The following is a 14,198-nucleotide window of genomic DNA, read 5'->3' as shown; positions in this document are numbered from 1 at the left end:
GGGTAAGAATGAATTAATCGTAATTGTGACTGTCAAATGACTACCAAATAATATGTGTATGTTTTGTATACAGATATTTATATCACAATAGCAATCAGAGCCATTCTCTTGTACAATTGCATGTTTTCGAGAAAAGCAAATAATGAAACTTAAGCAAATTTCAAACTAACGACAAAGAAATCTACATGTATATTTATATATAATATGAGGTTATGGCATATATGGATTCACCTTCTTAATTATTTTCAAGATGTAAAACCAAAAATTAAATACATTAAATTAATGTTAATAATAAATTTATTCCAATCTACGAAAGAAAATGCAGCTCCGTTATATAGCGGGCTATTATTTTTCTAAATGCAAAATCCACTATACTGGCATATCTTAATACTTACGTTCGAATTTAGGCGTACCTGTTAGAAGATATCTGGTTATATTTATGATATCTTATCAGGTTAGGAAACAAGATTAATGTAAATACTTTTAAAGGCAGATATCCGATTATATAGACATAATATCTTACTAGGGTAGGAAACAACAGAATATTGTAAATACTATTAAAGGCAGATATCCGGTTATATAGGTATAATATCTTACTAGGTTAGGTAATACATTTATAACTGTGTTATCATAAGAATGTTCACTTAGAAACTTATATTGAGCTTTGTAAGTTTCTTCTTATTAATCAGTTCTGTAGGAAAACACCACATATTAGAATTGATAGTACAGTAGTTATACAATTATAGATTTGTTGCACTGTATGCAGCTTACACATGTCATATTGAGTATACTAAAGATATATATAGTTCTGCTAAGAATACATTAATACATATATATGTATACGTAATACAGATATCTGTTTCAACAAAGCATTCCATGCATTTTAGTGACGTTATACAAGTACCTTTTGAGCAATAAGACAAAATTCTCGTTCAACTTATACCATGCTTAGACACATTCTGAATTTCCCCTTGTTATAATATGAAGTTACAAAAAAGTCATCGTTATCAAGAAAATTACCAAAAAAAGAATACTGCAGAAAATATAAATGTGTATCACGATGATAAGTATAGAACTTATTATTTTTTCTCAATTTCTACAGTTTGAAGCACTAATATCAAATCAAGTAAAGATACATGTATAGATACATGTTGAAACGAATGTCTAAAAATCAGATAAAGTTTTCAGGTTAAATCACTGGAGTCCTTATAACTGATGATGTATTTCTGTTTTCAATTTGGAACACATTACATGAGAGTCCTTGTATTTAAATATTAATAAAAATATCGCAGATTGTCACGATCTTTAACATATAGCTGTCATTATCAAAGAAGATCTGACTCCGTGTATGGTTCATGTAAATGTAAAACCAACCGCCTGTTCTCAGCAAGTACAATCATAGTGAAATATTCGCCTTTTATTTGTATAACAGATACTCGTCAGAAATAAATTGGCCTACCACAGTGTTAAATCTCTGTAACCTCTGTAACTAATGTTTGATGACGCGGTGTAGACACACCGTCGTGAAATTGAGTGAAAACGGAGATTTCCTCATAAACATCAACCCCCACCCATCCATTGGTCTTCATTAATGAAGTTGGTCTCAGCTGAGAAAAATATTTTTAAAATATTATTTTGAAAGGTGACTTCTTGTACGTTGCGATCTACATACTATTCAGCATTCAGAAAATGAAGTTTTTTTTATATCATAAAACATTTAACTAATTAAATGAAACAAAACTGAAGACATGCATTAAATATAAATACAATTATTTATCACCAAATCATTGCCACTTAGACTCATTTACTACTTAAATCTAATCCTAAAAGTGGAAAATTTCAGAACATTTTTGATTTTTTTCCTGTGGTTTGCATTTGTTCTTAAATATTAAAGTGTGTCAAGCACGTGAACATAATTAAACTAAATAATTCTATACATAGCATTCAGTATAATAGAGCGGCCAGCTAGAGCAATCTTGAGCAGTATTTAGCTAATATACCTTCCAGCGCCCCTGTATTTTCTATCACTGCACTCGCTGGAAATATCACAATAAAAAATGCTAGACCACAGCAGATATATGTAAAATGATTCTGACTGAGATTTATCTACATCAATTAAATTTAACATGCTTCATCCTCAATGTCAAACATTTGTACTTGGAAAGATAAGTATATCTTGCATCATTCTGATTCTAATCTATCCCATGGCATCATGACGTCATCCTCAATTTATTTGAAATGAAGAACACAGAGATGTACATGTTTTTATATCCGATATGTCTCGACATGAAGGCAATTATTCAAATTCAGTATAATACATTATTGAACATCCTTTCAGCAGAATATTTGCATGTATTTTTTTTGTCATTCAGAATCGAATATCTAAACTCTCTTATGCCATACAGAATAATTTCTTTAACATTTAAGCTAAAACATCAAAACCATCGCATAATAACATCGTGATATTAAGATTGCTAACGTACACTATTGCCATATGCAGTGTGTACCATACCAACGTAAAATGAACACAGTCTGTGTTCATTTATAAATATAAATATATATATATATATGAATGATATAACTACAATTCACAAACGCATCATGTAATAGATGTTACTATCCGGTTATACTTAAAATGTAAAATTTAAGATCAGTTTATTCATCTATAACGTTAAAAACATAATGTGTATATGTAACTTGTTTTTTTAATTCAATTTCCGTGAATGTGATATATTAGACATTTAAAATGTGAACAATTCAGTGTTTTGGTGTTATTAACTATTAAAAACGCTATCTTAAGTTGTGATATTGTGATAGTGTGATATTGCATGCACTTTCAAATACATAAATCAATATCATCACTACATATCCATCCTCACTTTTATTGTGACGTCATCAGTTTCGCTAACCCGAAGTGACGTAAATGTGTTGTAACACACTGGAAACAAAACAAGTAGTATATCTCTGCAAAACAAATCTAACGTGAAATGTGATATGCTGAACCACAGAATCTTGCTACAATTCATCAGCCATTTCAATTCTGATAATTTCATACTAATTGCTGAAATGGGTATAAAAAGGAAATGTTTTGAATAAACACGATTCTGTGTTCAGTAAATGGTAACCATAGTCATGTAACCAAGCATATATACTGTTTTTGTATTAGGCAGCACATTATCAGCATTGCTGCTGTTTATCATAAGCAGGTTTATATACTGATAACGTGCTGTCATTATGCTGCGTGGCAGCGTTTATTGTTAGTACCTCCAGTCTCCTTCTTTAGCAATCGCTTTACTGTAGAAAAATAAAACCTTTAAGATCAAATGTATTGAGGAAAGATTTTAGTACTTCAAATCATTACTATTAAGCAATAGACACAGTCATGTGAGAATTTTAGAATTTTTGTTTTGTTTTTGTCTTTGTATTTTTGTTTTTGTATTTTTGTTTTGCAATGTCAAGGAGATGTTTTTTCTTACTTATTTTGAATTAGTATTAACTGGTCAGTAACATTTTTGAATTGAAAATAACTGCCCAGTGCAAACAATTCTAATTGAAATCCTTTACTATGGTGATTTGAATTAGAAGAAAATATTTTGCCAATCAGTAATTGTGCTAAAAATTCCCCATAGTAAAGTTATGCATGGCTTTAAAAGACTTGTTTTTGCAAGAAAAAAGTATTCTGACTGTGTCGTGCTTTCCAAGACAAACGCACGCAAATTTCATAACCAATTACATGCAGTAACCATGACACTCTCTGGTCAAATAATTCTTACCAATTAACTTGGTGATGCTATAACCTATGGAATAGGGAATGTTTTGTTGTTTCAGTTATAAATGTTTCTATTAATTATATTATGTTTTCCATATTACACAGTTGATCAGTTATTGAATTATTACGTCAACACAGGTAATCATACATCAATATTAAAATACAAACAAAAATATTTCTAAGTTCTGCAGTGACGAGCTGTTGTGTAGCCGCCAGACCTTACCTTAGGTAAAAGACTGTGTTAATATGTAAACAGGGTAATACATAAATATTAAAATGGTATAACACTAAAATAGGACAAAAAATATATAATTACATATCACGTGACACAAGCACAAACTAAACAACATTGTTACATAGAGTAACAACATCCATGCATATATTTACAAATATAAACTAACAATTTGATCAATCTAAGATGATTTAATCTCCAAAAAAGCTTATTGATAAATCATCCATTGATTTTATTACACAGATATATTGAACATTTTTTTCTACATATGAGACATACATACATTTTATAAATTTCATAATATTAACTTCAGAATTCTTGAAATTCATGACCAATATTAAAATACTGGAAAACCAATGAAAGGAGATGTTTCCAGCAATGATAATTTCCCATTGCGGTCGGCCTTAAGATTTGTTTACACTTAAATAACACTCACCGATACATTGCTTTGTGCCATCAAATATGGTTCCCTTCGTATACATTTAACCCAAATCAATAGATGATGTATTTGCCTAATTAGCTTATTACGTCACAAAACATTAAATGTCTAAAAGGAGACGTTAGAAAGCGTAGGGGATAATTATTCTATCTAAATTCTCTGGAATTGTCAAAAGTTTGATCCAATAAGCATAGAAGCATTGTTCCACAATTTTCATTCTCGTTCGGAAAATATAAAATATAAAAATATAAAAGAGAAAACTTGCAACATTTGTTAAACAATTAAACATTTACAAACATGATGCAACATGCATGAGTTTGTGTTTAATGATATTTTTTTAAACTGAACATTGCCGTATAAATTACGACTGAGATTTGATATTGTAAATTCATTAATTATGATAACATAACGGAAGTTGTAAGAAGCAATGCTTGATATTAATAATGAAGTTGCCATTGTTTTGTACCAGTACAACAGTAGATATATATTATACAGGAATAAAGTAATTTATATTAATGACAAAAGTGAGAAAAAAACAGAAAAAATGATTAAATTCCATGTTTCCATGTTATCAGCAAAAATTCAAAGTATTGCATTTTCAAACATTCTTTCACAATACCAACGTCTACATTTTGCCATTTCTGACAAACACATTCCAACTTATATGTTGGAAAATTATTAAAGATTTTATCTTTTAATCCTATGCCTATCTTTGACACCATCCTCTCTCTTTCCTTATGTAGTTATTTACGGTTATGCATGATGAATAAACCACTTCCTATAGTGATCTGGTTTTTATTTTAAGTGTGAGAACTTATAACTTAGTAACATGATGATTTTTAAAGAAATGAAACCTTTACTAAATACGATAATGTCCAGGTGTTGTCAGATCGAGATAGTATCCGTCCTTTGGATTTTCCAGTTCGTTATGCTATAAGAAACAATTCTGAGTAGGCATTCAATCTATGATAACATATTGGCAGTTGTATTGATTTTGTTTAAATAACCTGCTAGAACCTATAGGTTTTCTAAACTATAGAAGTTTTGTTTTGAACGTCTCATTTGAGTTTCTTCTTTCCCAAACTCCCACAAACGAACCTTGGACTTATTTAATTATACACGTACATTGTATTATTCATTGTTTCGATATTAATTGAAAAGCTAAACTACTTTAACCTAAAATAAGTTTTTAGGATATGGCGGTTTTGTTTGGCCTGACCCATTTTTATCTCTTTATTTCAAACTCAAATCAGCCTTTTTTGCAACCGACGCGGGTATTGATTTGTTTTTTGTTACTCATTATTTTCTTTAAAACAATCAATGATTACATGTATTTAAATGGTTGTTTGCATTTCCTAAATGAATTCTGTTTCATTTTATTCCAGGGCACGTACCAATGAACTATGGCCTCATGATAATGTTATAGCGTTGTTCAAAGTAATTATTTTAAAATATAGAGAAAAAAACAGCCCAACAGATCGTTTTAGTACGCGTTGTGATGCATACAATATATAAATGAAAATCAATTAAACGCTTCTACCTAAATGTTCTTATATAATTACTAAAATGTAAGGCTTAGCACTGAAGAGAACTAGACGGGCAAAACAACAGTATGTTGCACTTAAATTATGTTTTGGCTCTGCCTAATCTTTCTCTTAATTTGTATTGAAGGGTACTGACATATTACGTGTCTTTTATACAATCATTTACTTGTAATTTAAGATGTCTATTTTCGCTCAAACAATATAATATATGCCATGTAATTAAGGTATGTTAAATATGTTTATCATCATGCGTTGAAGTGATTTGAACGTATATATGAATGTAAAGGTAATTTAAATCTTAGGTATTTGTGTGCAGCACGTGCCATTAACTGACAAACCTTTCACATGCACAAGCATCTAAATTACTGCTTTTTCTTTAATAAAAAAAATAATTTAGCATTGAGATCGGCCTTGCCATGGCACTTACAGTCGTTATAAATGACAGGGTATTGTACGCTATTTAGATCATTTTCCTTCGTCTTTCTTTGCTGTCCTACATCTATGTAATCTAAGACAACTCAATCATTACAGCGTGATCCTTTTGAACTATTCTGCCGATAAACGTTTGCTGTCATCCATGCCTAGACCTATGACATTATACATATACCTGGCACGCAAATATGACATGTAACATGTGAATGATAATATATTTACATAGAGCAAAAAATGGAATGACTGTGTACGTCAAAAAAAAAGTTAATGAAAAAGTATTGTTAACTCAAGTAATATTAGTTTTCTGTGAAAAACAAGGGCAAAAACCCGAAGATTTTCTGGTTAGTATTCTTTATATTAATGAATCAGATTGATTCTTTCAGAAGAAAAAAAGGAAAATGTTAGATTACAAATTGCGTAATTCATAAGTAGCCTCATTTTTATGATCAAATCTGATTTCTAATTGGTGTTGAGATTATTTTTCGTTTTAAATAAGACAATATAGAACAATAAAGATCTAACATCAATACAGTAACAACAATGAGACAAAACATACAATAATTATATATATATATATATATAATAACATCCAGGGCAATACATAATTTGGTCAAATATACATATATATACGGATGATACGTAGCAATGACAAAATTCTGAGTAATATAAAGAGTCACATTTCGCCATTAACAAGTAAGAAAGAAATTACTTGTCCGAAAATTGCACATTAAATTTTTTCTTCATTAAAATATTAAAGATAAATTTCACGTTATTTCCAAAATAAACTATATGTCGACGTATATTGCCACAATTAGATATTTAAAAAAAATAAATGCATTTTTCGTAAGATGTTATTACAGCAATACTATTTTACTGATTTTAAAGTCAACCCAATATCGGTCGATATGTTAAAAGATTCAAGTGTTTCGTTGAAAATTCATAACGTTATATGTTAAACATACAGTGATTTACACAGAAATGACTAAATGTGACTTTAGAAGGTTATTAAGGTGCAGGTGACATTTAGCAAGACTGTTCTCTACAGGGTTATACATAAACAGGTAGAACAATAAATGTACCTATTACAGCCGTAGCTCCCTTTTTAAACATTGCCACTGATAAAAAAAATACATAAGAAATTTCAACGTTTGAAATATGCAAGGGTTCAAAATTCCTGTACTACGTTTAAGTAATAGTGACTGTTCAGATAGATATTATTATTTAAAAAAATGTTTGTTATGCTTTTTATGATAGAATTATCCAATTTCTTATCTAAGTCATAGTTTAGCATACATTAAACAGCCACTAGGTAAACTTAGTACAAGAGTCTTCAAACTGTAATTCATATCATACAAAACAAATCTTGTTATTCAATTGCTACCTGCTGAAATACAATCACGTTTCCCATATTTAATTTGATCACATGCTAACCTTCATACAACAATTACATTCCGCTTCAAGTTTCTATCTGTTTTATTTTATATAGTCTACGAGGGACTTAGTAAACATGACATTATTATTTATTATTTCCAGAAATAACATTAAACTAAGGTGTTTTTGTCTGAATTTATTTCTTTAAACCTTCATTTTAAATTCACATATATCCAGTAGCTTCAAACACATTTTTACAAACACCTTTTTACGAAAAAGCAAATTCAGCATGCATTTATCGATTTGATTATTCATTATTTCGATCGGACATACTAAAATAACAAAACATTCCAACAATTTAAGCTATCCGTTTGGCTATGGTCGCTAAATTACTACTTATGATCGCATTACACGACAAATTATTACACTGTGTGTCTTTATTTTTATCTGAGTGATACAGGGAAACAGGTTTTTATAGTACAATAACCTTCTGTATAAGAAACAATTAATGAATATGACGTTAATAACTAATCAACTCATTAAATTTCCACGCCGCAAACATTTCCACTTCTACATTAGTTATATTACCTGGATTATTCAGATTTTGTTATGAAAACTGAAGTTTTAAACTACTGATGAATCTAAACCTACGTCTGTGGTCTTACAATCTTTCGCAAGAAGTGTACAAATGTATCTGTATGAGCACTTCATTAAATAACATTTTCATACACCAAAAACTTAGAAAAGCTTTTTGTTATTTGATGAATATGTATTTATATTTTTATTTCTGTTCAAGAAAAAAAAGGAAAGAAAATTAACCCAGTAGCAACCAAAATTGCAATCCTGGTGATATCGACCGTGATTTGAAAAGATTTGCTTTAATCAACGAAGAAAAAAATCCATTCAATAACTTCATGAATGCATCTGTTAGGTTGCTATTAATTTACAAAAATATCTATTAAGCCTAATGTAAGGGACAATTTTGTCGTTTCAAGGCAAGAAAACTATACTGTCATTATTTCAATAATCAAAATGCATTTCTTACTGATTATCCATTGTTAACGATTTGGAGTTAGTGATGTCCATGCATTATTAATAGTCACCAACGACTTCAGAACTAGATGTTAGATAACTGGGGGGTCAAAGGTCAATAATAGGGTATGGCAAAACCAGGTAGTGTTAAGAGTTTTACTGGCAAAGATTAAAGCCTGGCTGTACATGACAACATCGGATATATTACGATATTGTTAGCGACCAGTTGAAAAATAAAAACATCTTCTCCAGAAAATCATTTAATTCAAGAATATTTGATAATAATACGTATCGATAGCAAATTTTATAATTTAACGAATGTAATAGTGATATCATTTTTATTTTTTGTTTATCATGAATTGTTAATTAGATAATATTATATATGATGATTAATAACAAGTAAACATAACAGTCAACTTACATGGTTTGCAGCGACACTTTTTGATTGCCCTTACATCTGTTGTTGTAATGTGACACGTTTTACAGTAGTAAAATGCCCTACAAAACAAGACAAACACAAATCCATGAATATGGTTTCGTTAGCATGGCATCGACCACAATCGATATGGCACATTCCCGGCTGCTGAAAGAAGACACATACATTCTGGCCTTCCAAATAATAATATGGACATGTCAAACATTTTGATGAATCAGTATCTTCAGCAACTTATCAAAAATCATCTACACAACGAGATTGACCACATTATGTAGATATGGCCTTTAAGAGCGCATTTCCTTAGCTCTCATCTACTTCAACGGCATGTATAGGGAGTACCATCTCCGAATAAGGCAAATATTGTGCAATGTAAATTATCATGATGCATTCAATTTTGTCAACAATGAAATACATAGCGTACAGTTTAAGGAATCTTGTTATCTATATATTTTAATTATGTGTTAAAATTGGGATTGGTTTTGATATTTGTATTAACATTCATGTATTATTATAAGTACTATGGTTTTGTTTTACTATACCTCTTCACTTCCTCCGCCGACTCTGCGATGAAAAAGCCTTGGGTTGCATTTTCAATTTTTATTTTCTGACCAGGATTTATGGCTAGAGTACTCTCCCTTCCATCTTCCTGTCGAACCTCGATAGCGAGTAGGAGTAACTTAAGTTTGGAGAAACACAGCCTGTGAAATGCAGAAAAGTTCCAAAATATTATGTAATAAAATAATGAAAGGAACCCAAGCGGCAAACAGCATGGAATAGGTGCAAACTCCGTTTTAAGACAAAACATTAATGATAACATGTGTGTAAGAAAGTCTACTCGATATAGACTTGCTATTTATTCGAATAGTTGGGGAAATATGTATGTAATAATAACTTCACAATTTCAAAAAATAACTTACTGTGCTGCCTCAGGAAACGTCATTCCATTGAAGGAACCGGATAGGTACTCCGTATACATCTCCATAGCGGTGCCACGCATGTAGTCGTTTTGCCATTTAGCCATGTCAGGTGACTGTTGATACAAAATAGTTAAACGTAGGTAATTTACGAGTAGCCCTTTGATAAATTGCATTTGTTAAGGTACAGCCTGAAAAAGAAGTCATTCGTCAGGTACAAAATTATATTTAAACAGTTGTTCGGTATAAGTTGACTTTCATGATCTGTTCCGTGTCGGAATTGTTATCATCTCAATTTGAGTTCTTATCAAACGGTAGCAGATCTATATTTATATTTTTAAACAGTTGCGACTTCTAAAGTACACCGTTTAAGTTGATATACATTATATGAATTACAATTCACTGGGGCCGGATTGTCTCAATGTCAATACACATGAACAATAACCAACGTTTTAGTGTTTTCTCAAATGAATCCACAATGTGACCAACGATTTATATAAAGATTATATTCAGAATCTGAAAATTCGTCTTTCAAAATTAATTTTAGTTAATTTGTATCATTAATTCGTCTTCTTACAAATGTATCTCTTTGTCTGTACTTCCTCATGTGAAAAAAAGACAATATAATGATAAAAAAAATCGATACAGACAACTGTGGCCATCAATGTCAAAAATATATCTTGTCTTATCTCTGAGAGTTTTTTTTTTCTGTAACACTATGAACCCATTCCATACAGCTTAACACTTTGTCTCATTGCAGAATAAGAAGTTGGCAATCACACACACACAAAGTAAACAAAGCAAACGTCTACTCTCTACATCTCATTACTTCCGCCACATTCTCAGCTGTTTAATCATTGTATCTTACTCACTGTTTTGTAGGATCTCATAGTAAAAAGGTTAGCCATCAAGGTGGAGAAACCCGGAGCCAGACAGCTTTGAGCAATAAATCCAAGTTTTAGCTCTGCTATACAGACAGCGTCGTCCCCTCGTTTCCAGTCCCAGCTCGGGATGTTCAAAAGGTACGCCTGACATAAACAAACAGTTTACCATTGTTATAAAAGCAGAATGAAACACTTAATTATAGTAAACACTATACCTTCCGTGAATTATGGGAATAAAGTAAAGGTTACCAATTTCGCTTGACACATTAGGGGCATAGACCCTAGTTAAGAATCAAATTCTAATTCAAATTCAAATTTTAATTAGTTGAAAAAGTTAGATACTGGAATTGAAGGCAAGACACACTTAATGCTCACATCAGACCTTCATATATGTTGCAATGATTTAAAGTTTAGAAATTAGACATTGGCTTAAGATTATGAATTGTAAATGAAAAGCTTTGAAAGAATAAAATGGAGTGGGGCCAAACTGTGATGTCTTCTCTAATGGGGTGAGAAATGGCGTCTTAAACTAAACTTGAGATGAAGTTGAAAGACATACATATTTTATTGACTTGCAAAAAGTCACGTTTAGCATCAGACATTTTTTGAGATTGTTGTTTAATGTATTAACTTTGGAAAGTAACTGCAATAAATGGAGAACATATTAGCAAGCAAAAAACATCACGGTTTACATGGATACACAGACAGTTATTTGCTGTATGGAAAAGAAGCAAAAAACATAACGGTTTACATGGATACACAGACAGTAATTTGCTGTATGGAAAAGAAGCAAAAAACATAACGGTTTACATGAATACACAGACAGTAATCTGCTGTATCGGAAAGTTAACACAATTTAGGAAAAACGTTAGCTTTGATGTATTTACTTTGTTGTGGTATTGCATGAGCTGTACAATGACTTTAATTTCTGCGTGAAAATTTTTGATAGAGATGACACGCATAATGTTGGCTGCGTCTTCCTGGTCTGGGTCCTGGCAGTACTTATTGGCGAGCACAAGACAGGCGTCGGCTGATACAACCTACAACAACATTAACAACCCAGATATAATTAAAACAATTTACGTTACTGCGGAATTCCCTAAACTAAGTAGATAAACACAAAATGATATTTATAACAATAGGTATATAGTTTATAAGGTATGAATCGTATCTTTATAAGGTAAACAATTGATAAAAATAATTTGATGTCGTCAATATATATACACAAAAGCTGAAGTGTTGCACTGAATACTAATGATTTCCTTCTTTAAAAAATCCAGAAAAGAAATTTCAAAGTGTTATACCAAATAAAACTTTGATCAACTAGTCCATGTGATCAAAGCATCGTGCATTGTTGAAGTGCATAGCAATATCGACAAAACACTATCTATTTATATTTAACTCCATACAACCCAAGTTTCTTATCTTGCGCTCCATCTGTCTAGACTAAGGCAGTCCCATATCTATTTTAGACATCACATCATGCCAAAAGTTGTGCAACCGTTTTCTAGTAGATGCTATATTTGTCTGCATCATTAATAATTCAAAATTATTATACAGAAAGTACAAATTGTAGTTCGAATTCAACAATGTATTGCTGAAAGATATTAATCGTCCTTGATATATTCACAGACTGCTTTGCAATATCTATTAACAGTGATATTGAAATCTGAACTTTGACCTTTTGACTTGAAAAACAGATATGAGGAAAACAATTTCGATGGGATAGCAGTATGCGAAGTCCACTTGAATTTACCTTCTTGTGAGGAAATGGAGATACGATTAAAGGGATATGTCCAAAATAATACAAATGAATGTGCGGAAACATATTTAGTAGTAACAGTAACCTTTATGCTTGACCATTCAACTGGAAAAGAAATCTACAAATAGGAAAGTGGTGTTTGAAGTAGTAGGAGTTCAGTCAACTTGGAGTTGATTGATTCTCAGAAACAACATTTCTATATATAGCATCAATAACCTTGACACAAGTTTTGTCGGTCCACACGAAGTCAAAACATTGTTCAAAAATGGCATTGCAGACCCTAGGTTCATTTCCTGGCCTGCTATAGGGTCAACCCCTTTTTAACTTTTAATAGACCTTATACAGGCGGATCGGAATGATCCTTACTGCCACTTACCTTAACTCGATCTAGGTCATTAGCGTCCATCACAGAGCCTTGGAAAAACTCGACCTGCGTGAAGTGGCGTTTGAATAATCCCTCCAACTCCAGGTCTGGCAGGTCCCCTATAATAAAAAACGTTTTTAATATTATAAACATTAGCATCTACCAGACTAACTGAAATACCACTTGGTATTGTCAGTCTGTCGATTTAGATAATTTGTTATTAGCGATATGATTGGTATGGGTTGTAGATATTCTTGGGTGATAATTACATAATGTATGCTGATGACAGACTGGTTAGAAATAGATTTAGTGCGATTTAGGCAAGAGGGTCTCTCTCTTCGTTGTATACTATCACAATATCTCTCAAGGTGGTATCCCCGAGGTAGTATGATAAGACCTCTTTAATTATATATATGTATCGAGAGCGGTTCTAAACTTAATATTTCAACAGTGTAGACCAAGGGTACAAGAATAGGCAAACATATCTCACGTGCTCAATTTGTTTTTCAAACATATCACGCTATCGCGATTTTTGAAAGTAGAATAGTTAAATTTAGTGGATTCTGTATGGTAATGTTTCCGTTGGAAATATAAAATATATGTAATATGGAGATATAAAATATATGTAAATTTGACGAAATGGAAATGCAATACAATTTTAATAAGAAGAAGAAATACACGAAATTTAATATCTTCTAAACCAACAAAGAGTAAATGCATCAGTTTTACTTCCGTCAGAGGGTTTTCCTTAAATGTCCATGCGCAAGCTGGAGTTACCCGTATCCGACCCACTCACTGTGTTAGTCTAATAGATGTGTCTGGGCAAGGGCGAGCATCATAAATTAGTGTTCACAAACTATAGATTGATTGATATCACTTTGTCTGGATGACATTTTTAGCGTCCAATCATTATGAAATTTGATTCGTTTCGACTTTTTTTAACCGGTTCATTTTTCGATCATTGCACAGCTGGGAATATCCCATTATGTAATATACTGATGGTATAACATTCAATTCCG

The 14,198-nt window shown here is 31.4% G+C and overlaps 1 protein-coding gene across 1 annotated transcript in view; it reads right to left on the bottom strand.

Annotated features, from left to right (window-relative positions):
• LOC117337232 (calcium-activated potassium channel subunit alpha-1-like) overlaps window positions 1-14,198 on the bottom strand; it is a 101,357-nt gene that overhangs the window by 23,604 nt on the left and 63,555 nt on the right. Inside the window, exons 9-15 of the mRNA XM_033898109.1 lie at window positions 13,192-13,295; window positions 11,941-12,093; window positions 11,042-11,197; window positions 10,173-10,285; window positions 9,795-9,953; window positions 9,241-9,317; window positions 7,496-7,531 (exon numbers count right to left, since the gene is read on the bottom strand). Of these exons, the coding sequence (XP_033754000.1) occupies window positions 7,496-7,531; window positions 9,241-9,317; window positions 9,795-9,953; window positions 10,173-10,285; window positions 11,042-11,197; window positions 11,941-12,093; window positions 13,192-13,295 (798 nt within the window). The remainder of the gene's footprint in view (window positions 1-7,495; window positions 7,532-9,240; window positions 9,318-9,794; window positions 9,954-10,172; window positions 10,286-11,041; window positions 11,198-11,940; window positions 12,094-13,191; window positions 13,296-14,198) is intronic.

This window comes from Pecten maximus, chromosome 1 (genome assembly GCF_902652985.1).
Source record: "Pecten maximus chromosome 1, xPecMax1.1, whole genome shotgun sequence".
Taxonomy (NCBI): Eukaryota; Metazoa; Mollusca; class Bivalvia; order Pectinida; family Pectinidae; genus Pecten; species Pecten maximus.
This window is presented reverse-complemented; position numbering and strand designations above follow the sequence as displayed.